At 33.2% G+C, this 27312-nt stretch overlaps 1 protein-coding gene across 3 annotated transcripts; it reads right to left on the bottom strand.

Moving 5' to 3' along the window:
- Window positions 1-2211: 2211 nt before the first annotated feature.
- Window positions 2212-27001, bottom strand: LOC144959134 (uncharacterized). 3 transcript variants are annotated; one of them, XM_078891617.1, is made up of 6 exons: window positions 26750-27001; window positions 21389-21472; window positions 19322-19392; window positions 15137-15209; window positions 5799-5929; window positions 2212-4826 (listed from the first exon to the last, which is right to left on the bottom strand). In XM_078891617.1, the coding sequence occupies exon 6, from the start codon at window positions 4367-4369 to the stop codon at window positions 3413-3415; it is 957 nt and encodes a 318-aa protein (XP_078747743.1). In that variant the 5' UTR covers window positions 4370-4826; window positions 5799-5929; window positions 15137-15209; window positions 19322-19392; window positions 21389-21472; window positions 26750-27001; the 3' UTR covers window positions 2212-3412. The 3 variants fall into 3 exon arrangements, with proteins under 3 accessions (XP_078747743.1, XP_078747740.1, XP_078747741.1); XM_078891614.1 differs by lacking the exons at window positions 21389-21472; window positions 26750-27001 and adding an exon at window positions 20032-20169; XM_078891615.1 differs by lacking the exons at window positions 15137-15209; window positions 19322-19392; window positions 21389-21472; window positions 26750-27001 and adding an exon at window positions 9303-9387.
- Between the last annotated feature and the right edge of the window lie 311 nt (window positions 27002-27312).

Raw genomic sequence — 27312 nt, 5'->3', positions numbered from 1 at the left:
GAATGTGTTAATCTACTATCCCTATGACATAACAATGAAACAATACCTTAATTTTTTAAAAGCGCGCGAAGATTTGTGTCATCCGTCGTCGCGAACAAGGTTGCCAGATGGCCACGTGTGTGGCCAAATATATAATATTGTTTCTTTTTTTACATTTTATTCATCTATTTTTGTCTCAGTGACATTTATCCTAGTCTAATCAATTTTCTGTTTGTTAAAATTTAGTTCATTTTAAGTGGGTCAGTCTTAATATTGAAAGCCAAATGATTTTCTATTTAGCCACTTTTGAAGTCGAATTTGGTCCGGTTAAAGTCTGGCCATCTGGCAGCCTTGCCTCGCTCACGTCATTTTCGTGTCACGCGATGGTGGAGCAAAATGGCCGTCTCCATATTTTCACTCATTGAAATGAAAATTGGGTTGATGTTTTGTGAGAATATGGGAAAAGTACTTATCATAATCCAATGAAATTTGAAATATAAATAGAAGAAATGTGTATATATAACCTTGAGAGACAAAATCTCTCCTCTTTGTAGTTTTAGAAATATTGGACTCCAAAGAGTAAAAATCTATTTTTAACGGTCTTCTAGTAATCGTATGAGTTTTGTCGCTTGACACATAGCTGCCAACTTTTCAAAAATAAAATAAGGAACGCTCATTTGGCCCGGGATGAGGGGACGACGTGTGCCGCCCCGAAGACCCCCCCCCCATCGAATCACAACATATAAAAGTCAGCCTTTTTAATTACTATTGCTAACACTAACAAGTTTGAGATAACAGAGGCCAGTCCAAATGTTACTAAATTATCGGGTTTAGTACCAGCACATTTGAATCGTTAAAATGACACTTTCCACAATGAGATCAAAATTTCAGAACAGACAATATAAAGAAAGAATTCAACTGCCTCAACTTTGATAAGGACCAATACACAAGAAGCACAATTGTAAAATAAATGAAATAACTTAAGATGGTTAGAAATGCATAACTGCCAACCTGGTACATCACTTGAGAGGGCGTTTTGGGGTAAAATTAGGTGAGTTCAGATAAAAAGTAGACGATTGCATATATGTTTTCTTTCATGCAACATAATGGTCTTTAAGTAGTATACTATAATAGTAGTTATAGTAAAATGCACCTCTAAATATTAGAGAATTCCTACTTCTTTACTTTGACAAGATAAACACACCTAAAAATGGAGTATACTTATTTTTCTTGAACCTAAACCGTTACAAAAGCTTGCTTTAAAAAAAAAATAATTAAAATCAGATGAAGATGTTTTTTAAAGGGATTAAATTTATATATTTCAAAAATTAATAAAGGGAAATAATCATTGTCATGCTTAATCAATATAAGCAATTGATTTTCTGATTGAATACCTTCCATTCAAAGAGGTGGATTTAATTTTATTCTTAATTAAAATAATATTTGTAACAAATAGTGAAAGTATCAATACTGTCTTAGAATATTCAAAGTATATCGAGGCTAACATCCATATTCTATGCAAATCTCCAATACATTATGAAAGGTTTGAGTAAAATACAGGCGTCATATAAACGAATGGAACTTTTTTAATTGTTGAAAATCATTTATGATAGAGGCATAATTCAAATTAAAGAGCTACACAAATGGAGATTATGCTCTCACTGGACACCAATAATAATGATAATAATAACAATAATAGTAGTAGTAATAGTCATAATAATGTATCAATAATTATAATTCATTAGGCTCACATTGCTTTTTTACCACAAATTAGTCAAAAATTACAAAATACGGATTTTAAGCTGACAATAAGGACTTACGGACTCAGGAAGTCAAATACGGAACAAATCAGTTTTTAACGGAACAGTTGGCAGCTATGTTGACATAATCTAAAATGACCTCTTTTCTAACTGTGTGCCAACTTTCACTCATATTCAATTATAAACAACGTCGTAATTAAATTTTAAAAATAGCATGTACGAAGCGGCTTCGTCCCATATTTTGTCACGACTTTGGGAACTTCGTGAGCGAAAAAGAGGCCCAAAGATTTGTGTGGGATAGTCATTGCTACATTATATGAATATGCCTCTTTAATTGATTCTCCCTTTACTTTATTATGTAATCTAGCTCCTTTTGTATAAAAGTTGAGCACTGTTTTCCCTTGATTTACTACTTATATGTAGACATTCTATATATATATATACATTAAATCAAATAAATAATTCGTTCTCAGAATTTTCAAACTCGAAGTTTATTTGTTTCACAAAACAAAGTGAAGTTTATTTGTTTCAAAGAACAAAGTATGTTAAATGATAAAAACCAATAGACGAAATACAGCTGTACAACAATATTGAAGTATATGAAATGTTTTTGTCTAATCTATCGATTCATTCTTAATTGTATATTGATTCTACAAAAATCCATTCTTCTTTTAACACTATAATCTAACACACCTTAAACTTTCTTCTTTTATTTTCTTAAGAACTGGTAGGTTTAACTTGATTAAATGTCTGGCCAGATCATGTAAGTAAACTGGCAATTGTTATGATATTAATCAGCAAGTTGATTCATTCTATCAATCATCTAGTTTGGTTTTCTTTTGTTTCTATAATCATCAAAACAGACATCCATTTTGTCATTAACTGAACTATGTCATACACACAAAACCAACTTCTTATACTTCAATTTATTATTTCTAGAGCATTTCAAAAGATTTAGATGATCTTTCCTTTTTCCTTTCGTTGAAAACTTTGGTTTTTACAAGAGATATCAACATATCCGGAGTGTGAGACTAGTGTCTGAAAAAATTATGTTGTTTAAGAAATTCTTGAACCATCTTTTTTCCTGGCAATGAATCCTTCACACCAACCTGACCCCTGTTCATGATAAATTCAGAAAAGTAATGTCTAACTAATTTGATATCCTCAACACTCCATTTTTTATATCTCCTTTGCTTTTCAGCTCGTTTAGTTAAGGAGTCTTTTGTAGAATCAGGCCCTGAACACTTTGTTGATGAAGAAGCAGACACTTCTTCTTGTTGCTCAAATCCCAATGTTTCATCAACCACAGTTTTAGTTTCTTGTCTGATATTCATTCGATTGTTACATGCTGTTGATGAAGATGAAGACACTTGTTCTTGTTCAACTCCCGGTGTTTCCTCATTTGCCGTTTCAATAGGATGTCTGATATTTATTCCATCTGTCATATCCATATCGGTACTCAATTGCTCAGTCATTCCGAATGGAAGATTTTGGCTTAGGGTTGATTTATCTACACTCTTAAGAAATCCTCCCACTTTAATAATCTCTCCTAAGGCAAGAGGACTCTGGTAAACATTTTTACTGATTTCCTCGGAGTGTCCCATATGTCTGTAAAATTTACTCCTATCTTCAGCAGGCAGCTCCATAAGAGCAAAGAGAGTTGACAATCTGTGTCAAAACTTATCAGCGATAAGAAGAGATGGCTTCTCTAATTTGTCACTGATCATACTGACAATCTTGTTAATACTATGCCATCCGATGACATGGTTGTTGGAACCACCAGTATTGGGAAATAAAAATGGATTAGACTCTGGAATGCCTAATTCTTCCATCTCTTCAACCAATTTTTGTAAAGGAACAGCAGTATCATGAGGAATGAGACTCGGAACCAATTTTTTCGACCCCTTTCCAGCCTGATAAGCCAATTTGTATTGACCCAACAGTGATTCTACCAAAGGGTCATCAATTTGCTCCACAAATTGAGGGTCTATCCACACATCGTTTTTGGCATCCTTCCATTCCTTGATGGTTAACCTTGCAGGCTCACCACCACGCCTCGCATTGAACATTGTTAGTCTGCTAACAATCAAATATCTCATTAAAATGAAATCGTGTACGTCCCACTTCTTGTAGTTATCTTCAACAAGTGTAGCCATTTCTTGAACAATGAAGTCTCTCAATTTGGGAAGATCACCTTCTACAGGCATTTCCTGGGGTTTTCTCAATGAACTTCGCTGTTCACAGTGAAGTTGGGCAGTGTAAAAGATAAAGTCCCAATTCAAATCCAACAGAGATGCAAAGCGATCAGTTTCTTCAGCCAGTACCATTTCATTGGTTTGTATGTTATGTTCTTTGCTTACTTTTATTAGCTTCTTCAGTAAATAACCTATTTTAAGTCTCATCCCTGCTTTAAGTGAGCCCCCTACCGTTGTTGACAGAAACTGGACTGCTTCACGTAGAAATTCAAAATTCTCTCTGTATAAAACGCCTTTGCAATCAAGAGTATCATATTGCTTAACGCGCCTCATTGCAACTATGATATTGGCCAGCAGACGCATATCAGTCAGGATTACATGCTTCTCCTTCTTTGCTGACTTTACCAACAGCCTTTGCCCAATCATTATGACCATTTTGTCTGTCCTACAGATTCCCCCAACTTCATCCTGTCTGAAACAGTCAAGTATATCATTTTTACAATCTTCTGTGACCTCTAAATCCTGAGCACTAATGATATAATTAGAACATTTAAATGACCCAGCAGAGAATCCTTTTAAGTCTACGCAATTTTTTTTTGTGTCTCCAGATTTTTTTTTGAGTTTAAAAATCCCTTACATCCATTACAAACAGTTATGTTATCTTCTTTACCCTGTCTTCTCTCTCTTATGAGTGTCTCACCCTCCTTTCTGAACATTTCTCTCAAACATTCCTAAATTTCTAATCCTGCCAAATGCCTTCCGTTGATCCTGTTTGTGGCAGTCCAATCGCAGCTTTGATAGCCTCTTCACTGGCATGATTTCTTTTCAAATGTTGCAATAGTTGAGACTCGTACATGCCACAATAGACACAAGGTCTTGTTATTCCTGGGCCCTGTATATGTAAAAAAAAAACAAGAAAAGCAAGACAGGAGATAAGCAGTTAGTTAATACTCTGAACAATGGTACAACTGACATAAATCATGTTAGGCATTTTAAAAAAATCTAGTTAAATCTAGTTATCAATTGAAATTTAATTACTTTAAAATAAACCAGAAATGCATGTCACAAATTTCAAAGAAAAAGTGCAGATGTTATGGGTCATTACTAAAGCTGAAATAAAGTGCGTTAAACTGATATAAAAATACAGCAAACAGTAAATTACAATGATGTCATTTTCTTTGCCAGGAAATTTAATACAACAAGATTTTGACGTAAGAATTAATCTTACTTTAAATGTTGCATCATATATATTATATTGAGAAAAACTTAATCCTCAATTTTAAGAGAGACATGTATCCAGGGATAGGGACCGACTTTGAATAAAATGTAATTTTATCACTAATTAATACATGATTTAGTTCCAACTGAACAATTTCTCACTTTTGACAAAAATATGTACGTTTTAATGGATTTGTGTAATATTACTGTTTTTCTCTCCATCCAATTCCTATTTATACCACAGTGCAGTGACTGCTTGTGTTAATATCTTTGCATCAAGGTTTTAGACAAGCAGGCAATGAACCCACTGGGTCACCAAAGAAAGGGAGGGACCTCCTAGTTTAATGTCCGGCTCTGATAGGACGTGGGCAAGGAGTAAATCAAATTTCCCAAGATCATAGCCAGTGTCGGGACTCGAACAAAGCTTGCTAATCACATCCAAATCCATGGCCATGGTGCAATGCTTAGACTACGTCGACCACTTCCCTCATTTTGAATAATGCTTTGCATGTCTGGTGGTGGTAACAATATCGTCCCAGGAGTTGGAGAAAAAAATTGAGACTCCCCATCCCTGCTGTTTCACTTATGGAAGTCTTTGAATGTAAAGGACACCAGAAAGATAAATACTTGAACTTCGAATACTTACAGAAAAATTATTTCCATCTTTACTGCTGTTTGGCCAGGGGTGGGGAGTGTTAAAAATAATCTTGAACTTGGTATTTTGCCCCGGAACTAGAGTGAAGCTGGCAGTTGAAGATGATGATGATATGTTTTGATCTGTTGACAAGATTGGTGGATGGATTGGCGATTGGAATTTTATTTGCCTTATTTTGTTACCTTTATTTGGTCAAACAATTAAATCATTTCTATGGAATACAACACAACTCGTTATTGACTACATGTCATTTTCTACATTTTTATGACTAAACATGCCTTTTGATTGTGTGTTTGTTGTTATCGCAACTTTATTTTATGAAAAATAACAGCTCCAAACAATAATAAAATACGACCCCCCCCCCCCCCCCCCCCCCGATCAAAATCAGCCCTCCATGTCAGGAGATCAAACCTAGACCTGATTAGATGTTTCAAGTCAATATGTTGCCAATTTTGTCAAGATCAAGAGGTTTTGTGAAGTTTGTGCGACTCATAAGAAGAAAAGACAGTCTCAGTCTCAGGATCAGGATCCTTTTTTTAAAAAATACTTTTAATTCAGTTATTGTAATTATCTTTATTTTGTCTGATACTGCATGCATCGTCCACACTTTTCAATTTTTTTTTTCTTTGGGGAAAGGGGTGAGAGGGGGGGGGGAATTTATATCGGAAAATTGGGTTTGGTATGTTATGTTCAAGGAGATACAGAGATAGAGAGAGAGTAAATATCTATGATAGATAATGATAAGATCTGTAGTGGTAGCAGTATTAGTAGTAGTGTTTGAAATGCCTAGGATAATGATAATGACAATGTTAGGTTTTTTTTGTTTCCAAATTATTTATTTATTTTATCATTATCATTATTATTATTATTATTATTATTATTATTATTATTATTATTATTATTATTATTATTATTATTATTATTATTATTATTATTATTATTATTATTATTGTTGTTGTTGTTATAAACTTTAGCAATGGCATTGGCATTTGCCATTTTCATTGCATGAATTTAATTTATTTTTTTTTGTTTTCATTGACAGCTAACATGAAAGAATTAAGTTGACTGTACTGGTGTCCTGACAATCAATAAAGATGCTGGCTCAAGGGCTATTCTGGCAAGGTGTGTTGAGGCCCTCCTGTGGCAAACAGATCAACCAGCAAACCAGCATCTGGGCCAGCAGAGCAGAGTGTCTGCATGAACTTTTTGACACTGTTTAGTAATGTTTCCAAATCTCCATAGCGCCTTTACATTTTTTATGAATGATCAATTAAGTAAATACTCATTTTTCTAAATGAAAATACCAAAGCATCGTTTGAATTGAATTACTACTGATTTATTAACTTAATAACAGAAAATTGTTTGTCGCCAAGAGTTCTCTTCTGTGGATGTAAAACCAATGAAATTTCAACTGTGTTGGTGTGAATGATGACCATTTTTTTGATTGGTCTTTCTTTGACAGATGCATTTTATGTCAATGATTTCGAAAAATTGCTAATGAAATGTCTCTTTTTTATGTTTATTTTTATAACCAGAGCAAGAGCAACCTTCTTTGTGGAACTACCGTACTAAACAGGCAGTGTTGATTTTTCCTGCATTGAGGCGAAAGAATTTTTTTCCCAAGGGGTTTGGGAAAGCAAATTGCTTTTTTTTCTGAGCTATATCTATTTGCATCATTTAACTGTTTTATTGTCTAAAATAGAATTGATTTTGCAGTTAAAATTGACTAGATATCTAATGTTATAAGACTTCTCTCTCAAGCAGCATTGAAAAATGAGGGTAGCGTGCCATATCATATTTTACGAAATCATACTTCGAGAATTTTTTATATATATCTACAAATCTCTTTATAGGTTTTATGATTACAATAATGAATTCATACGATATAAATCATATTTGACCTCAAAATTATTTTATCTCTGAATACGGAAAAAAAATCAATTATACAGTATTTTTTTTTCTAGGGGTATGTGTTAGCAAACCGATTATAAAATTTTTTAGACATATTAAATTATAAAATTTTCTTGTTTTCTTGTCCTATAATGGTCATATTTTGGAAGTTTGATGGATCAATTCTTTTACTTGTCTGCAAAATCAGTCTTAATGTCAAATTATAAAAAAAGATTGCGCTTTCTCAAATTTCCAATTTATGTGATTTTCTAGCAATCCTATCTTTGTCATTTTCCTTTAGATCATCTTCGCATTTATTCAGAATCTTTTCTATTACGTGTTTAACATCATGATGGACGTGTTTGGGGGTAAATTAAAATTTAGCAATTTTATAAATTTTTTAATTCATTATTTCCTGTCGATACGCGCCAAATTTTCAGTCGAAATCAAATAAAAATTCTAAAAAATAAATTTTTCAGACTATTGATAAATTCTTCCATCACGATATAGCTATTTATGTAAGAAACATTGTGTTTAAATTTGAAAGAAATTTATAAGCTAATTTTTGATGCATCTATGTTAGAAATTTTAGGGTTTTATGTCAAATCTTAGCCTACAATGCCCCTTAATAATAAAAAAAATTAAAAAATTCTGAGCTATGTTTTGGTGTTTAACATCAAATCATACATCACATTATTAGTTTATGAGATTTAATTGATGAATATTATAACTATAAAGCTTATTTGCCGCTAAATTATTTTTTTGTAAAAAACGGATATCATTCAATTTTTCACCAAATTTTTTCTTAGGGGCATTGGGTAAGTGAATTGATAATAATTTTTTCAGAATTTGATAAATTTACTCAATTTTACTGTTTTCTTGTTCCATATTGTTTATACTTTGAAAATTTGATGGATGTTGGCCTTTGTTTGTCTGCAAAATTAGCTTTATTATCAAATTAAAGACAAGTTTTGCGTTTTCTAAAAATTCCATTTTGCATCATTTTCTGATTTTCTAACATTCATATCTGTTTTTTTTTTTCCATCAGAATGTCATCAAATTTGGTCAGAATCTTTCTTATGATGTGTTTTGCATCATGATGGATGGGTTTTGGGGTAAACTAAAATTGAGCAGTTTATGAATTTTTAAATCGAATTTTTCCTGTAATTTCGCGCAAAATTTTCAGTCGAAATCGAAAAAAAATTCTTAAAAATTTATTTTCAGGACTATTGCTAAACCTATCTATCATGATGTATCTCTTGTTGTAAGAAACATTGTGTGTAAATTTGGAAGAGATCTATTCGTTGGTTTTTGCTGCATTACTGTAAGAAATTTTGGGGTTTTTGGTCTATTTTTAGCCTATTTTGTCTCACTATGTCCAAAAAAAAAAAAAAAAATTTTTTGGGCTTTTTTTTGGTGTTAATCATCATATTAGACCTCCTACCACCTGAAAATAACAAGGGAATAGCAATATTAGCATTATGGATGTTTTACTTCAGGTCACCCCTTAAGGACTTACTTTTTTACTTTAGGCAGTCCTGTCGCATACTTTTTAGGTCTGATGCAAATAGAAATTCAAAGACTTGTGCAAAAGATATTACTCACCACAAAAAGACTGGACACTTTCATCATCACTGCCACTATCATCAGAAGCTGAGTTTGGAATGTAGTCATCATCCTGATAGAAAATAATAATAATAATAATAATAATAATACTTTATTGCATCCCAAAAAGGAAATTTTTTGTACAGACGTGTTATAATTTACACATAAGATAAAAATACAATGGAAATAGGATGTATATATATAAAAAAGGAGCAGCTCTATAACCAGAGCTGCGCTTTATAATATGAATAATTTCAACACTGTAAAATAGTTAAAACTGTCACTATAAATTGAAAATTGAAAAGATTGCAAAACAAATAAATTAATAAATTAATATTTATATTTTAAAAAAGTAAAAATGAGAAATAATTATATAAAATGATCATTGCTTGTTGTTATAAAGCCTAATACTGGACGGCAGAAAAGATTTTCGGTGTCTCTCTCTGTTTTCGTTGAAATAGAGAAAGGGCGACCACTTCTTTCTGACATAATAATTGATGGTCTTAGTGGATGATACTGGTCATTTAATATTTTAGTTATTTTATTTATACAAAATTTCTCGTATAAAAGATCTACATCGTCAACATCATTTATATAGCGGTTAATGGATTTTTTAATATTTGAATTTATTTTGTTCCTTTCCACTGATAAGCAATTGCCTCCCCAAGCTGTTATACAAAATGACAAAACACTTTCGATTACTGCTCTATAAAATAATGTGCAGAGGGTTTTATCTATTCTAAACTGAGAGAGTTTTGATAAAAAATATGTACGTCTGCACATCTTATGCCTAATTATTTTCAAGTGTTCATCCCACTTGAGCCTGTCATCAATCGTTACACCAAGGCATTTGTAGTGAGGAACTCGCTGGACGAATTGGTCCTTTAATTTTAACGGTTCTATCGGTTCCTTCACTCTCCTAAAGTCAATCACTAGCTCCTTTGTCTTGCTTATGTTAAGCTCTAGGTGGTGGGCATCACACCAAGACACAAATCTATCAATTTCTTGCCTATAAGCCACTTCGTTGCCATTTGTTATGAGGCCTTGAAGAGCGGTGTCATCTGCAAACTTTATTAAAGGTACACTCAGGTTTTGACTTCTACAGTCATTCGTGTATATTGTGAATAATACAGGGGACAATACACAACCTTGAGGAGCACCAGTATTTGTAGTTATACAGGAAGATTTGTTTTGTTCCTAATTGAACATATTGTGCTCTCTCCGTAAGAAATTCGAGCACCCAAGCAATTATATACTTGTTTAAATTCAGACTAGTCAATTTTTGAACAACCAACTGAGGTTGCATTGTATTGAACGCTGAAGAAAAATCTGCAAAAAGCAATCTGCAATAGCTCCTAGCGTGATCTAGATGCCTGTAGATGTTGTTTGTAAACAGCAAAATGGCATCCTCTACGCCACGTCCTGGTTTGTAAGCAAATAGATGACTATCACTCAATGGCATAAACTGATTCCTAATTTTAACAAGAACAAGTTTTTCTAAAGATTTCATGACTATTGAAGTCAGTGCAACAGGTCTGAGATCGTTCATAGTTTCAAGTTTTTCTTTTTTTGGAACAGGAATAATTTTTGAAGTTTTCCAAATTTCAGGGATCGAAACGCATTGGAGGGACCAGTTAAAAATATGTGTATAAATGGGGGAAAGCTGGTGGGCACATTCTTTTAATAGTTTTCCTTCCAATCCATCCGGCCCAGCAGCCTTCCTCTCCTTTAGTTTCGAAAATACGAATCTCGTTTCCTCTTCACTGACCTCAATAGTCATTTCATCTTCCAAAGCCCTGTCTAATTTATGTTTTTCATTTTCAATATCAAATTTGTTTGCTGTGTCGAAACGTGAATAAAATTTATTTAAAGTCTCAATTTCGATATCTTCTGATATAATCGTGGGCTTTGGATTATAGTTCACAGCAGTTTTAAGCCCCCGCCACGTGTCCCGTATATCCCCAGAAGAAAAGCATTTTTCAATTTTATTTTTGTACTTATCTCTACAACTAGATATTACCCTCTTTATCTCTTTTTGTTTTGTTTTCAGATCTTTTTTGTTTCAACTAGTATAGAGAGTTTTCTTTTGGTTCAATAAAAGTTTTAGATCTTTTGTTATCCAAGGCTTGTTGTTAGGATAATATTTTATTTCTTTTTTACAAGACACTAGCTGTTCACAGAATTTTAAATACTCACTCACACAGTCATTCAGCTCATCCACACTATCACATGATTCGATAAAAACATTCCAGTCAGTGCATTCAAAACAACCACGCAAATCTTCACACACACTTCCATTCCAGATCTGTACACTTTTCTTTACTGGTTTTACACGTTTAAAAACAGGGCGGTAGGTGGGGAGTAGCAAGAGCATGCAGTGGTCAGATAAACCTAATGGGGCACGGGGTAAACATTTATAACTATTTTATTGACTAAAATAGAATTGATTTTGAGCAGGTTAAAATTGACTAGAAGATATCTAATGTTATAAGTATTCTCTCTTCAGCAGCATTGAAAAATGAGGTAGCGTGACCATATCTTATTTTAACTAAATCATACTTCGTGAATTATTTTTATACATATCTAGAAATCTCTTTATAGTTTATGATTACTATAATGAAGTTCATACGATTATAATCATATTTGACCTCAAAATGATTTCTCTCTTCTCTGAATACGGAAAAAATCAATTAAACAGTTTTTTTTTTTTCTAGGGTTACTGTTTAGCAAACCGATTTTTATTAATTTTTTTAGACTCTTATTAAATTATAAAATTTTCCTTGTTTTCTGTCCTATAATGGACATAATGTTTGGAAGTTTGATGGATCAATTATTTTACTTGTCTCAAAACAGTCTTAATGTCAAATTAAAATTAAAATAAGATTGAGCTTTTCTCAAATTTCCCATTTAAGTAGTTTCTAGCAATCCTATCTTTGTCATTTTCCTTTAGATCATCAGCACATTTAATTCAGAATCATTCTATATAGACTTGTTTTTTACCATCTGATGGACTGTTTGGGGTAAATAAAAATTAGCAATTTTATAAATTGTTAAATCATTATTTCCTGTCGATAACGCGCCCAAATTTTCAGTCGAAATCAATAAAAATTCTAAAAAAAATTTTTTTTTCAGACTATTGATAAATTCCTTCCATCACATATAGCTATTTATGTAAGGAAACATTGTGTTTTTAAATTTGAAATAAAATTCTAGCAAATGTTTTGATGTCAACTATGTTCGAAAATTTTAGGGTTTTATGTCTAATTTTAGCCTACAATGCCCCCTTAATAATAAAAAAAAAATAAAAAAATTCTGAGCCATTTTTTGGTGTTTGAACATCAAACATACATCACATTATGTGTTTATGAATTTAATAATGAATATTATAACAAATAAAGCACATTTGCCGCTAAATTATTTTTTGTAAAAAACGAATCAATCACTTTTTTCCCCCAATTTTTCTTAGGGGTAATTGGTTAGTGAATTGATCATTAAATTATTCAGAATTTGAATAAATGTACTCAATTTTAAACTGTTTTCCGTGTTCCATATTTTTTTTTACTTTGAAAATTTGGGTGGGGGTTCCTTTGTTTTTCTTTCAAAAAATTTGCTTTAAATTTTCAAAATTTTTGACAATTTTTTTTTTCCCAAAAATTTTCCCTTTGATCATTTTTTTATTTTCTAACATTCAATCTGTTTTTTTTTTCCATCAGAATGTCCCCAAAAATTTTGGGCAAATCTTTTTTTAAGATGTGTTTTGCAAACTGATGGGGGGGTTTTGGGGTAAACTAAAAATTTTTACAGTTTATGGGAATTTTTTAAACGAATTTTTCCCGTAATTTTGCGCAAATTTTCAGTCGAAAAAAAGAAAAAAAAATTTAAAAAATTTAAATTTTTAGGGGCTATTGCTTTAAATATCTATCATGAAGTATTTTTGTGAAGAAAAATTGTGTGTAAATTTGGGAAAAGATCTATTCGTTTGGGTTTTTTCTGCATTACGGAAGAAAAAATTTTTGGGTTTTGGGGCTATTTTTAAGGCCCATTTTGTTTCACTAGTCCCAAAAAAAAAAAAAAAAAAATTTTTTGGGGTTTTTTTTGGGGTTAAAATTTCATATTTGGCCTCCTACCACCTAAAAATAACAAGGGGAAAAGCAATATTTGCTTATGGATTTTTACTTCAGGTCACCCCTTTAAAGGGCTTATTTTTTACTTTTGGGATCCTGTCGCATACTTTTTTTGGGCTGATGCAAATAGAAAATTTAAAAATTTTTCAAAAAATAATTTCTCACCACAAAAAAAACGGACACTTTCTTTATCATGCCCCTATCATCAGAAGCTGAGTTTGGAATGTATCCAAAATCCTGATAGAAAATAATTTAAAAATTAAAAATAATAATAAAACTTTTTGCATCCCCAAAAAAGGGAAATTTTTTTTTACCCAAAGTGTTATAATTTTTCACAAAAAAAATACAATGGGAAAAAAGGGTTATATAATAAAAAAGGGGGCAGCTCAAAAAACCAGAGCTGGCTTTTTTAAAATTTAAAAATTTTTTCCAAATTTTTAAAAAAGTTAAAATGTCACTATAAATTGAAAAATTTAAAAGATTTTCCCAAAACAAATAAAATTTAAAAAATTAAAATTTTTTTTTTTTAAAAAAAGTAAAAATGAGAAATAATTATATAAACTGATCAAGCTTTTTGTTAAAAAAGCCAAAAACTGGAGGCAGAAAAAATTTCTTATGATGTGTTTGCATCATGAGGATGGGTTTGGGGTAAACTAAATTGTGGCCGTTTATGAATTTTTAAATCGAATTTTTTCTGTACATTTCGCGAAAAAATTTTCCAGTCCGAAATCGAAAAAAAAAATCTTAAAAATTTATTTCAGACTATGCTAAACCTCTCTTCTGGATGTATCTCTTGTTAGATAAGAAAATTGTGTTAATTGATGAATATTATAACTATAAAGCATATTTGCCGCTAAATTATTTTTTTGTAAAAAACGGATATCATTCAATTTTTTCCCAAATTTTTTCTTAGGGGCATTGGGTAAGTGAATTGATCATAATTTTTTTCAGAATTTGATAAATTTACTCAATTTTACTGTTTTCTTGTTCCATATTGTTTATACTTTGAAAATTTGATGGATGTTGGCCTTTGTTTGTCTGCCAAATTAGCTTTATTATCAAATTAAAGACAAGTTTTGCGTTTTCTAAAAATTCCATTTTGCATCATTTTCTGATTTTCTAACATTCATATCTGTTTTTTTTTTTCCATCAGAATGTCATCAAATTTGGTCAGAATCTTTCTTATGATGTGTTTTGCATCATGATGGATGGGTTTTGGGGTAAACTAAAATTGAGCAGTTTATGAATTTTTAAATCGAATTTTTCCTGTAATTTCGCGCAAAATTTTCAGTCGAAATCGAAAAAAAATTCTTAAAAATTTATTTTCAGGACTATTGCTAAACCTATCTATCATGATGTATCTCTTGTTGTAAGAAACATTGTGTGTAAATTTGGAAGAGATCTATTCGTTGGTTTTTGCTGCATTACTGTAAGAAATTTTGGGGTTTTTGGTCTATTTTTAGCCTATTTTGTCTCACTATGTCCAAAAAAAAAAAAAAAAATTTTTTGGGCTTTTTTTTGGTGTTAATCATCATATTAGACCTCCTACCACCTGAAAATAACAAGGGAATAGCAATATTAGCATTATGGATGTTTTACTTCAGGTCACCCCTTAAGGACTTACTTTTTTACTTTAGGCAGTCCTGTCGCATACTTTTTAGGTCTGATGCAAATAGAAATTCAAAGACTTGTGCAAAAGATATTACTCACCACAAAAAGACTGGACACTTTCATCATCACTGCCACTATCATCAGAAGCTGAGTTTGGAATGTAGTCATCATCCTGATAGAAAATAATAATAATAATAATAATAATAATACTTTATTGCATCCCAAAAAGGAAATTTTTTGTACAGACGTGTTATAATTTACACATAAGATAAAAATACAATGGAAATAGGATGTATATATATAAAAAAGGAGCAGCTCTATAACCAGAGCTGCGCTTTATAATATGAATAATTTCAACACTGTAAAATAGTTAAAACTGTCACTATAAATTGAAAATTGAAAAGATTGCAAAACAAATAAATTAATAAATTAATATTTATATTTTAAAAAAGTAAAAATGAAAATAATTATATAAAATGATCATTGCTTGTTGTTATAAAGCCTAATACTGGACGGCAGAAAAGATTTTCGGTGTCTCTCTCTGTTTTCGTTGAAATAGAGAAAGGGCGACCACTTCTTTCTGACATAATAATTGATGGTCTTAGTGGATGATACTGGTCATTTAATATTTTAGTTATTTTATTTATACAAAATTTCTCGTATAAAAGATCTACATCGTCAACATCATTTATATAGCGGTTAATGGATTTTTTAATATTTGAATTTATTTTGTTCCTTTCCACTGATAAGCAATTGCCTCCCCAAGCTGTTATACAAAATGACAAAACACTTTCGATTACTGCTCTATAAAATAATGTGCAGAGGGTTTTATCTATTCTAAACTGAGAGAGTTTTGATAAAAAATATGTACGTCTGCACATCTTATGCCTAATTATTTTCAAGTGTTCATCCCACTTGAGCCTGTCATCAATCGTTACACCAAGGCATTTGTAGTGAGGAACTCGCTGGACGAATTGGTCCTTTAATTTTAACGGTTCTATCGGTTCCTTCACTCTCCTAAAGTCAATCACTAGCTCCTTTGTCTTGCTTATGTTAAGCTCTAGGTGGTGGCATCACACCAAGACACAAATCTATCAATTTCTTGCCTATAAGCCACTTCGTTGCCATTTGTTATGAGGCCTTGAAGAGCGGTGTCATCTGCAAACTTTATTAAAGGTACACTCAGGTTTTGACTTCTACAGTCATTCGTGTATATTGTGAATAATACAGGGGACAATACACAACCTTGAGGAGCACCAGTATTTGTAGTTATACAGGAAGATTTGTTTTGTCCTAATTGAACATATTGTGCTCTCTCCGTAAGAAATTCGAGCACCCAAGCAATTATATATACTTGTTTAAATTCAGACTAGTCAATTTTTGAACAACCAACTGAGGTTGCATTGTATTGAACGCTGAAGAAAAATCTGCAAAAAGCAATCTGCAATAGCTCCTAGCGTGATCTAGATGCCTGTAGATGTTGTTTGTAAACAGCAAAATGGCATCCTCTACGCCACGTCCTGGTTTGTAAGCAAATAGATGACTATCACTCAATGGCATAAACTGATTCCTAATTTTAACAAGAACAAGTTTTTCTAAAGATTTCATGACTATTGAAGTCAGTGCAACAGGTCTGAGATCGTTCATAGTTTCAAGTTTTTCTTTTTTTGGAACAGGAATAATTTTTGAAGTTTTCCAAATTTCAGGGATCGAAACGCATTGGAGGGACCAGTTAAAAATATGTGTATAAATGGGGAAAGCTGGTGGGCACATTCTTTTAATAGTTTTCCTTCCAATCCATCCGGCCCAGCAGCCTTCCTCTCCTTTAGTTTCGAAAATACGAATCTCGTTTCCTCTTCACTGACCTCAATAGTCATTTCATCTTCCAAAGCCCTGTCTAATTTATGTTTTTCATTTTCAATATCAAATTTGTTTGCTGTGTCGAAACGTGAATAAAATTTATTTAAAGTCTCAATTTCGATATCTTCTGATATAATCGTGGGCTTTGGATTATAGTTCACAGCAGTTTTAAGCCCCCGCCACGTGTCCCGTATATCCCCAGAAGAAAAGCATTTTTCAATTTTATTTTTGTACTTATCTCTACAACTAGATATTACCCTCTTTATCTCTTTTTGTTTTGTTTTCAGATCTTTTTTGTTTCAACTAGTATAGAGAGTTTTCTTTTGGTTCAATAAAAGTTTTAGATCTTTTGTTATCCAAGGCTTGTTGTTAGGATAATATTTTATTTCTTTTTTACAAGACACTAGCTGTTCACAGAATTTTAAATACTCACTCACACAGTCATTCAGCTCATCCACACTATCACATGATTCGATAAAAACATTCCAGTCAGTGCATTCAAAACAACCACGCAAATCTTCACACACACTTCCATTCCAGATCTGTACACTTTTCTTTACTGGTTTTACACGTTTAAAAACAGGGCGGTAGGTGGGGAGTAGCAAGAGCATGCAGTGGTCAGATAAACCTAATGGGGCACGGGGTAAACATTTATAACTATTTTTAATATTACACAGGAATAAATCTAATGTTTTTTTGTCCCTTGTCTCGCAGTCCACGTATTGATGAAGTCCAGGGAGAGTAAAATCGTTACATTGGTTAAAATCGCCAGTGACCATCAATACGGCATCGGGTGACTTAATTTGAATGTCCTGTATTTCTTTCCTCAAAATATTTTTCGCTGTGGTGTTGTCTGATGATGGTGGAATGTAGACGTTGATGATGATGACATGAGTATATTCCCGGGGTAGATAATATGGTCGTGACGAAACAGTAATAAATTCAATATAATCGTCACAATACATTTTCTTTATCTGACAGTTATTGGGGTGGCACCATTTGTTGTTAATATATGTGCACACCCCACCCCCAGTTCGTTTATTTACATTAGTCCGATCTCCTCGAAATAGTGAATATTGTTCAATATTAAAACATGATGATGGTATGTGAGGAGATAGCCAAGTCTCTGTTAACGCTATTATGGAGGCTTGACGATAGTCACTATTAAAACGACACAGTGAAAACAGTTCATCAATTTTATTTTTCAGTGATCTTACATTACCTGTCACTACACAGGGTAAAAATGGACGAAATTTTGTTTTTATTCCTCCTTTTCTCCCCCTCTTTCTTACTTTAATAAACGATGTGTCAATAGTGGGTGGTGGGGGTGACACGGGTTGGAGGGATCGGAGAGTCTCTGGAGTATAAGTTATCGATAGGCTTATTTTGGCAGCAAAATCACAGGCTAAAACACCATTTATGTTTATAAATATACTAATAAATATAAAAATCAGGAACAATATATACTTCACATCCATTTTGAATAAAAATTAGGCGTAAATTCCGGCGATTGAATGATAAATGAATAAAAATATGTGTAGAAAATAGGTAAACATTCACAACACGTCTGTTGTCGCCGGAAGCCAGCGCCAACCGGCAAACAGGCGCATAAAACAAACCTAGTCAATATTCATCCTATCATAAAACTAGATAATATACAATCTAAAATATAAAAGGAAATACCCTGCCCATAATAGTATTTAATATGTGAATGGAATAACTTGCTGCCATAAAAACTAAAATCATAGTGTGTGCAGTAGTCCGATTCTGATCAAGAGGACTATGGGTCAAATGTTACCACAAAGCCGATGGTTCAATCCAATACGCTGAAAGCCACAGCCTCAAATCTGAAGATAATTCCAACTGTGTGGTTGTTTGAATACTCGGTGCAATTGATCAAGCAATTGGACTATAACGCGGAAGGTCCTGGGTCTGGTGGTTCACTCGGTGTGGCCGAGTGGTCTAGACAACTAGCTCAAGATTGAACCCACCATAAACCGGGGGGTGTCGATTCAGGTTCCACCACAAACCGAAAAGAAAACAATGTTTCTTTCACCGAACTATTGGGGATGGATGTAAAACTAGAAGGTTCTCCTGAACATAATGTTGTCCTTATTTCCCAAGAAATGCAGTCATTTGCATGTTACGGGTAAGCAACCTGTCCCGGGTATTGTAAAGCACTGTATCAATCCAATCATGCCATCTTTATTTCAAATATTGTTCTCGTCAATATTTGTTCCCGACTTGAAAATCCCATGTTATCGGAGAAAGGGGGGTTAAAATAGGAGGACCTTTTAATTGAGGACACAATGGGTTCATCACCTGCTTTCAACATTTGGGTATTTCAGCCTAATCATTAAATTGAAATGGAGAAAAATTAAATAATACAATGATAAAAAACTTGAAAGATGAATTATAACTTACATCGTCCGAAAATGAGATAGCTTCTTCTTCTCCATCTTCCATTTTCATTGTCTGCTCTTGTTTCCTTCAAGCTGAAGGGAAAAATCAAAGGTAAAAGAGGAAATACAAGTTATTTTTTATAATTTAATAAAATATTTACCACAAAAGGCAAAGCAAAAAGAGGAAAGTTGCAACATAAGTTTCCCTGTGTCAAAAAGTAGAGTATTTTCCCAAATTAAACTTGGTTCTCAATTCACTTAGTACATATTTTATTGAAGATAATGAGGCAGTAGAAGATAAAACAAAAACAAAAACTGAAGTGCTGTAGACTTAAAAATTACAAAAGTCTTATTACCAACCAAGTTGGAAATGATCATTAATCACATTCATTACTAAATAACTATTTCCCTGACTGATTGAAATAGCTAAAAACCAGAAAATCATTTTTTTTTAAATTTTATCTCAAAGTTGTATGAACATTGTGAAGTGATCCTTAATTTCTAATTGTATCGATAAAAACAAAAAGAAAACATTTTTGACGTAAGAATTAACACTCCTACACGGCCATTTTCATGAAAAAGACCGCATTTCCCACGGCCAGGCATTATGAAATGCAGTCTTTTCCATGAAAATGGCAGTACATTCCTCATTCTCGAGTTTCTATTGGCGAAAAACAATGCCTCGTCTGAGAACATGATTCTTTTTTTTTAAAACAAAAATTGTTGACCTACATTCAGAATCTTCTTGATCTTTCAATAAACCAACTAACTTGATTTAGACCTGTAAATGAGCTCTATAAAAATTGACTGAAACTGAGACTCTTCGTAATTCGTCGTAGCGGTAAAATCCAAAGAATCAAAATGAAAGGTAAACAGCAAGCTCACTTGAGCAAAGCAATGGCAGAAAACTAAATTGGAGGGAATTAATTAGGCTACTTACCATTGTTCCTTAAATTAGGTACCCATCAGTGAAGAAACTTAGAAACGGTCAACCAGTTTGTTTACAACATGAGGTAATCGAGATGTGCTAGTGCAATCATTTAACTTTCGATTTGAAGGTGTCTACATAACGAACTTTCTTTCGAATTTTTCTTTCTCATACTTTACCTGTCCTTCAAGTAAATGTGGTCAATTTTGGCTTAGACGAAACAGTGAAATTTATCGCTCGGCGGCTCAGTTAAAATTGGCTACGACAGGTTTCGAAAGTGAAAAAATAATTTCACGAAGGCTGTGTGAAAATACACTGGGGTGTGTTCAGACACGGCAATTCTAAAAAGCGTCGCTTAGTCTTGGCAATATATATCAATGATTAATATAAACGGCCCATGAGCTATGCGTGGGGCTGTGGAACATTCCTAGTTAACTTTACAGTCAATCGACTACGATTCATGAATTCTTTCTTTATTCATTTCTTTCTTCCCTTTTTAAAAATATTTGAATTTGACGAATTGACTGATTTCAGTTAATTGACTGAGAATTTACAGGTCTACTTGATGAATATTACTGTCGATAAATCAAAGCACAATGTTTGGAACTTGTAAAAGAAAATGGCTGTACACATATTTTGTTTTTTGTTTTTAAAATTCCAATTCTTGCAACAAAAAATGTGTTCTTTTGATTCTTACCTACCATTGCATACTACAAATTATAATTAATGGATTACTTCCCATGGTTGGTACTGGTTAAGTTTTAGATAGAACTTAAATGCATTTCTTAAGCTTTTCAAACACAATGGACACTCCGTTTATGTGGTCGATGTGGTCGACTGTTCTAGACGTCTAGATCAAGATGGGACCCGTCATAAACCGAGGGTTGTGGGAAGCCCCAAAATAATATTTTTCACATACCACTATCCTATCAGGCATGGACGTTAAACTAGGATGTCTCCCTAGACGTCGTAGTGTTACCAAAAATTGTAATGCGCCTAACAGGTTGCATGTGTAATCCTATATGTTCTATGGACACTACACGCCAGAAGAAAATATTGTGAAAGGTAAAGAGCCTGAGTTGATTCGGGATACCTGTGCTATATAAATGAATGTTACCATTTATCTCTTATATTTTTATATATCTAAAAAAACACACTTACATTTATTCTTATTTAATCTTTTCTCGTCAACATCAAACGGGTCATCTGGATCAACATCAAACACATTGAAGCCCCTTCTTTTACCTAATTCAAAAAGCAAAAATGACAATTGTAAAAAACAAGAAAGTATTGAAAGTATTCTTCTTAGACAATTCTAATATCTAAACTTTATTCATGCCAAATTGCAGGGCTCTATATCTATGAGCAGACACTTTTTAACTCTACGCCGAAATGCCATGTTTACATTATCTTCTCATCATGGCTGCCCGACGATATCGATATTTTAAATTCAGTTATGTACTATTTTAAATTTAGTCCATAATATTTTCAGTGCTATTATTTATTATATTTTTCTTTCGAATACATACGGCCCAACTTTATTTATGGGCATTTTATAGTTTTTGTTTTGAAAGTTCGTATATTTCTTCTCTCTGTGAAATCCGATATTAATAATCTCGATATTTTAAAAATACCAACTGCTTTAATTTTATTTTATTTTGCCATCAAGTTTCTTTCCCATATGTTTAGATATGTTTGTTATCATTTGTATCCATATTCTAAAGGCCTTAGCCTTAATAATTATTATAGTAAGGTTCCATTAGTTATAAATTTTGACACCCCCACACATTGAGAGAGAAGGGGGGAGGGGGGAGTGGGGTGAATAACATGATATTAATTGTCAGTTAGTTCAAATGATGTAATAGCAATAAACCCAAAGTGGTTCAGCATAATTTTTTAAAGTATTATAAGCCAGAACTTTCCTTCTAGTTAAAATATGGAATCCGTTTCAATTTATTTGTACTTTTTCAATCTACCATGTTATTGATATGCAATTAAATCGCCAGAGGTAGAAATAAACTCATTATGTCATTACGCAACATGTTTTTATATCTTTTCATTTAAATACTCTCAAACCCTTTTTTATTCTCTATGTATTAAATCAAAGAGGGGAATTATTTGCAATTGTTTCAGTGAGATATTGGGGATAAATCCAGAAGTGATATAGCAAATTGTTTTCACGTCCAGTCGAGTTTTTAATGAGGCTGTCATCATCCCCAGACACCTGTCTGGGGATAATGAAAATTCGTTATCCCCAGACACATATTTGAAACTCCGCTCTTTTAAATAATTATCTACATTCCAGAATATGGAATGTTTCCGAATGCACATAGAAATAAGGAAAGTTAATAAAATATCTAGAAAAACATAAAATTAACCAACATTAAATCAGCTGTTACTACATATACACAATATGCGCCTACTTCGAAGTGGGTGTCATGGCCGAATGGTTTAGTCGTCTGCCCTGGAAGTATTACCAGAACCGACGTTGCGGGTTCGAACCCTGGTTCCACCATTTTAAAATTATTTTTTTTAATTCCGTCTTCTTTTTACAGAAAAATGCAAGGGAAAAATGTCCCATCCATCCTCCCCCCACTTTTTTTTTTTTTAACTCTCTCTCTCTTGGTTCCTTTCTAGTTTCTAGCAAATTGTCATATTCGTCCCCACTCCGATCTCAAAAAGTGTCTAAAAATAATAAATAATTAAAAAGCAAACAAACAGAAATATTCAGAGAGCGACCAATTGGTCAGATAGAGGAGAAAAAAAAAATAATTTAAAAAAAAATAAAAACAATTTTAAGAAATTCATGCTCAGAAACGGAACTAAAGGTCAAACAAAAAGGAGAAAAGAATAGACTCATACAAAAAAAAAAAAAAAGAGGTGGGGGGGAGGATGGATGGGACATTTTTCCCTTGCAACGTTCTGCAAAAAGAAGACGGAATTTTTTTTTAAAATGGTGGATGGTTAATTATGTTTTTATAGATGTTATTAACTTTCCTTATTTCTACGCAGTGGCTATTTTTACAGTCCCGTAAAGATGGTTCTCGGGGCTATTTTTACAGTCCCGTAAAAACTGTTCTCATGGCTATTTTCACGGCGTTGATGCAATTCTGTTCACAGTTATAAGCATAGTTATAGATGCAAGTAAACTTGTTTTTCTGCAGTATTCACAAAACTTCACATATTATTTCTCCTGATATTTAGATGTACACATCTAGAGGCAGTGAATGAAAGCAAAATTAATTTCATTTAACATATTTAGATCTAAAGCTAAAATTAACAAACAATTAATGTAAAGACAATTCTCTTAGCAATTTTTACGGTAATGTCATTTTTATGACAAATATATTTGTGTTTTTGCAAAAGTTATGTTTACAGTACAGAACAGCCCGTTTTCTATCGTCAGTGGGCAGGTAAGGTTGTATGTCTTGAATTTTTTTCTGTCAAGCAGACAGATCATGTAGTTTATATCAAACACTGAAAGTATATTTAGTTCATGCTTGAAGTCGACATCCCTCAAGATATAATACTTTACAGGTTTGGCTTTAGTTTATACTTTACCAGTATTAACCAGTCAGGAAGGACTAATGGTTTATACAATTTTAAAAGACGTAAGATTCAGGGTGCAGTCTTCTCATGTGAGAGTGGGTTCAAATCCCCTTTCAGAAAAGAGGCCGTTCACAAACCAACTGGACACATTTTGAACATTTTAGTACCCCCCCCCCCAACCATATTGTGGACAAATCACTACCCCACCCCCCAATGTGGATGTCCATGGTAAAGATGCACATTGCGAAACACCCAATATTGTTCTCTTGAATAATAAATTTTTAAAAAGAAAGTAAATAATGATGATAATTCTCTACCATGGGCGGTCATGATCCAAAAGAATAGAGGTGCCCAAGACTGATCCTCATTGGGGTGCCGAGGTGGAGAGGGCATTTTGCTTTGGCCCCACCATCACGTTGCTCCTACTCCTTTACTGATTGACCCAGCGATTGTTCCGACCAGACAAGGGTGGTCGCTGTATTGATTCTCTCTTCCCAGTTAAGAGGTTGTTTTATTGTTCTCCGCCAAAGCGGTGCTCACCTTGTGGTCAGACCCCTCTGCCTAGGCTTTGAGGTACCACCAGAGAAAGAGATAGATTGAGAAAAAGAGAGAGAGAGAGGGGGGGGGAGGGGCGGGGGGGAGAAAGAGAGATAGGGAAAGAATGAAAGAAAGAGTGAGAGAGAGAATCAAATAAAGAATGTAGAAAGAAAGGGGGAGAGAGAGAAAGAAAGAAAGTGAGGTGGAGATAAAGAAAGAAGAGAAAGAGATTGGGAAAGAATGAAAGAAAGAAAGAGGGAGAAAGAAAGAGAGAGATAGAGAAAGAACAAGAGGGATAGAGAAGAATGAAAGAAAGAGTGAGAGAGAGAAAGAGAGAGAGAGAGAGAGAGAGAGAGAGAGAGAGAGAGAGAGAGAGAAACAAAGAAAGAAAGAAAGAGAGATAGAGAAAGAAAGAACGAAAGAGAGGGGGGGGCAAAGAAAGAGAAAGAGAAAGAGAGAGAGAGGGGGGGGGAGATATATAAATAAAGAGATTGGGAAGGAATGAAAGAAAGAGAGAAGGAGAGAGAAAAAGAGAGGTAAAAAAAGAAAGAGATAGAGAAAGAACGAAAGAAAGAGTGTGTGTGTGTGTGTGACAGAGAGAGAGAGAGAGAGAGAGAGAGAGAGAGAGAGAGAGAAACAAAAAAAGAAAGAAAGAAGGTATAGAGAGAAAAAAATGAAAGAAAGAGTGAGACAGAGAGAGAGAAAGAAAGAAAGAGAGAGAGAGAGGGGGGGAGAAAGAAAGAAAGAGGGAAAGAGATAGAGAAAAAAAAGAGAATGTAAAAAGAAAGAGAGAAAGAGAAAGAATGAAAGAAAGAGGGAGGGAGAGAGAGAGAGAGAGAGAGAGAGAGAGAGAGAGAGAGAGAGAGAGAGAGAGAGAGAGAGAGAGAGAAAGAGGCTGCTAACTTGCCACATCTGAACGAAGGAAGTGAGTTTTAGAGCTAAAGGCATCTATTCATCCCATAGATAACACAGGTCTGCGATTCAGCCCATCTGTTACTATTTATAAATCTATTACCGCAAGGCCGTAAAAATAACCCCAAGAACCATCTTCACGGAACTGTAAAAATAGCCACATTTGGAAACATTCCATATTCTGGAATGTGGATAATTGTTTAAAAGAGAGGAGCTTTTCAATTATGTGTCTGGGGATAACAAATTTTCATTATCCCCAGACATGTGTTTTAATTATGTAACATTTGCGCCATATATTATGTAATAATGTGTTAATTTGAAATGTTTACTGTAGGCACTTTGATAACTCCAGTCCAGTGGCCGCCGTTAGGCTCACTGTAAGGTGAAACCCGTTTTTTGGAACTTTATTCTTGACCCTTTACTGTTTTGGTCACCATGGCGTTATTTGTGAACCTATGTGACTAACTTTAGTATCATTATAAAGGGCACAAAACAAGCTTTCTAACGGTGTATTTAATTCTTAATTCCTGATTGTATTTCTCAGAAAGCTTATGTAATAAAAATTTATAAATTTTTGAATTATAAGAACTTTTTAAATTATGGATACATTTTAATTATACTTCATACATCGATAGACAATTAATTGAAGAATATCTCTGCCAAATTTCATCAAAATTGATACACTCGCTCATTATTTTATTTTTTCCGCCATCAACCCCACTTTTTAGGACAAAAACCTCATATTTTTCCCCCTTTTCATTTATCCTTAATTTTTTCCATACTTTCCATCCATAAAAATGATTTATATGAAAATAAAGCTTATTTTCTGACGTTTAAAATGATACCTAACACTTGCCAATTATTTTTAATTGAAACAAAATTACTGAAAACAATAAGTGGGCCATGTTGACTGTAAAACTCAAAATTTCACGATCGCCGCGAGATGCTGGTTTTGAGGCAGCAGTGAGATCACAGATTCTCTCTGTAAAATTGACAAAAAATTTCAATAGAAAAATATAAATAACTCTGGAACCGTAGGTCGTAGAGAAACAAATAAGGTATCAAATTTTATGTTTTTTCAAGTCCCATCCCCCTGACTGAGTCAAATCAAGATATTTTGAGTTTGAAAATTTTATCAAAGTCAAAGTGCCTATGATTCTTCCTCTTTATTAATGTAAATGCATTGTCCTCAATAAGACGAACATTTTGGTATACAATATATGATAAGAATTCCATATTGAATGTTTTAACCATTTTTTTTATTAACATCACACGATTTCGGTCACAACTTTGCAATAATGCCATAATGCAATGTAATGGTAATTTTTTAGGGTAAAAATCGGTCTGAAATTTCACTTTGAACTGCCGTAACTACATTGTTCTAATCAAGATAGAAACAAAATTCAAACTGTTTTGTAATCTGGGTTGCCAGCTCTTTCGTATGACACGGGTTCCAAGTGTGTGAGTTACATTTAGAATTACTTATTTCTCCCTAGTCTTAGATAACAAAATTTCAATTCTCACCTTCAACTTCAGTCAACAAAGAAGCCAACTCTTGAAATTGATGACCTTTTGTTCTCTTTTTAAGGACGCAATCACCATTTGCCAGCCCCTAGACATTTCCATGTTGATGGTGATATAAAACGAAAGGAACAACAAAAATCGCCCTCCTCAACATAACAATAGTGCAAGAAACAGTTCCATTGTTATGAGTCGGGAGGACCAGAATCTTGTCTTCCCAATAAAAATTAAAAATCGTATTGAAAACGAAAACGGAAAAGGAATTTGGTACTAGACCTTTTACGCATGCGCCAAACTGAAACATGACGGCAACAAAGTTCCAAAATAAATTGTAAACGGTGATCAGTCTCATCTAAAAATAGAATCCTATATCTTGAAAAGCGGGGGGAAAAGTAACACAATTCGCTGTTCATCAAAAGTAGAGGTTATGGACGAAATTAAAGTGACATTTTGCATAGCGCAACGTTAAAAAAAAATTCCTGAAAATTTCATGGAGATATAATATCAGATATTGTTAAATATATTTGGCAGTTTATCGGTCGTTCTCAGTGCGGTAAATTGATATC

This window comes from Berghia stephanieae, chromosome 13 (assembly GCF_034508935.2).
Source record: "Berghia stephanieae isolate SIO BIC M18660-M18661 chromosome 13, UCSD_Bste_1.3, whole genome shotgun sequence".
NCBI lineage: Eukaryota > Metazoa > Mollusca > Gastropoda > Nudibranchia > Aeolidiidae > Berghia > Berghia stephanieae.
Note: the sequence above shows the minus strand (reverse complement) of the source record. Positions and strands in the feature narration are given on the sequence as shown.

Excerpts from the sequence above, each read along its gene's own strand:
- LOC144959134 (XM_078891617.1), bottom strand. The coding sequence starts at position 4,369 with ATGGTCATAATGATTGGGCAAAGGCTGTTGGTAAAGTCAGCAAAGAAG.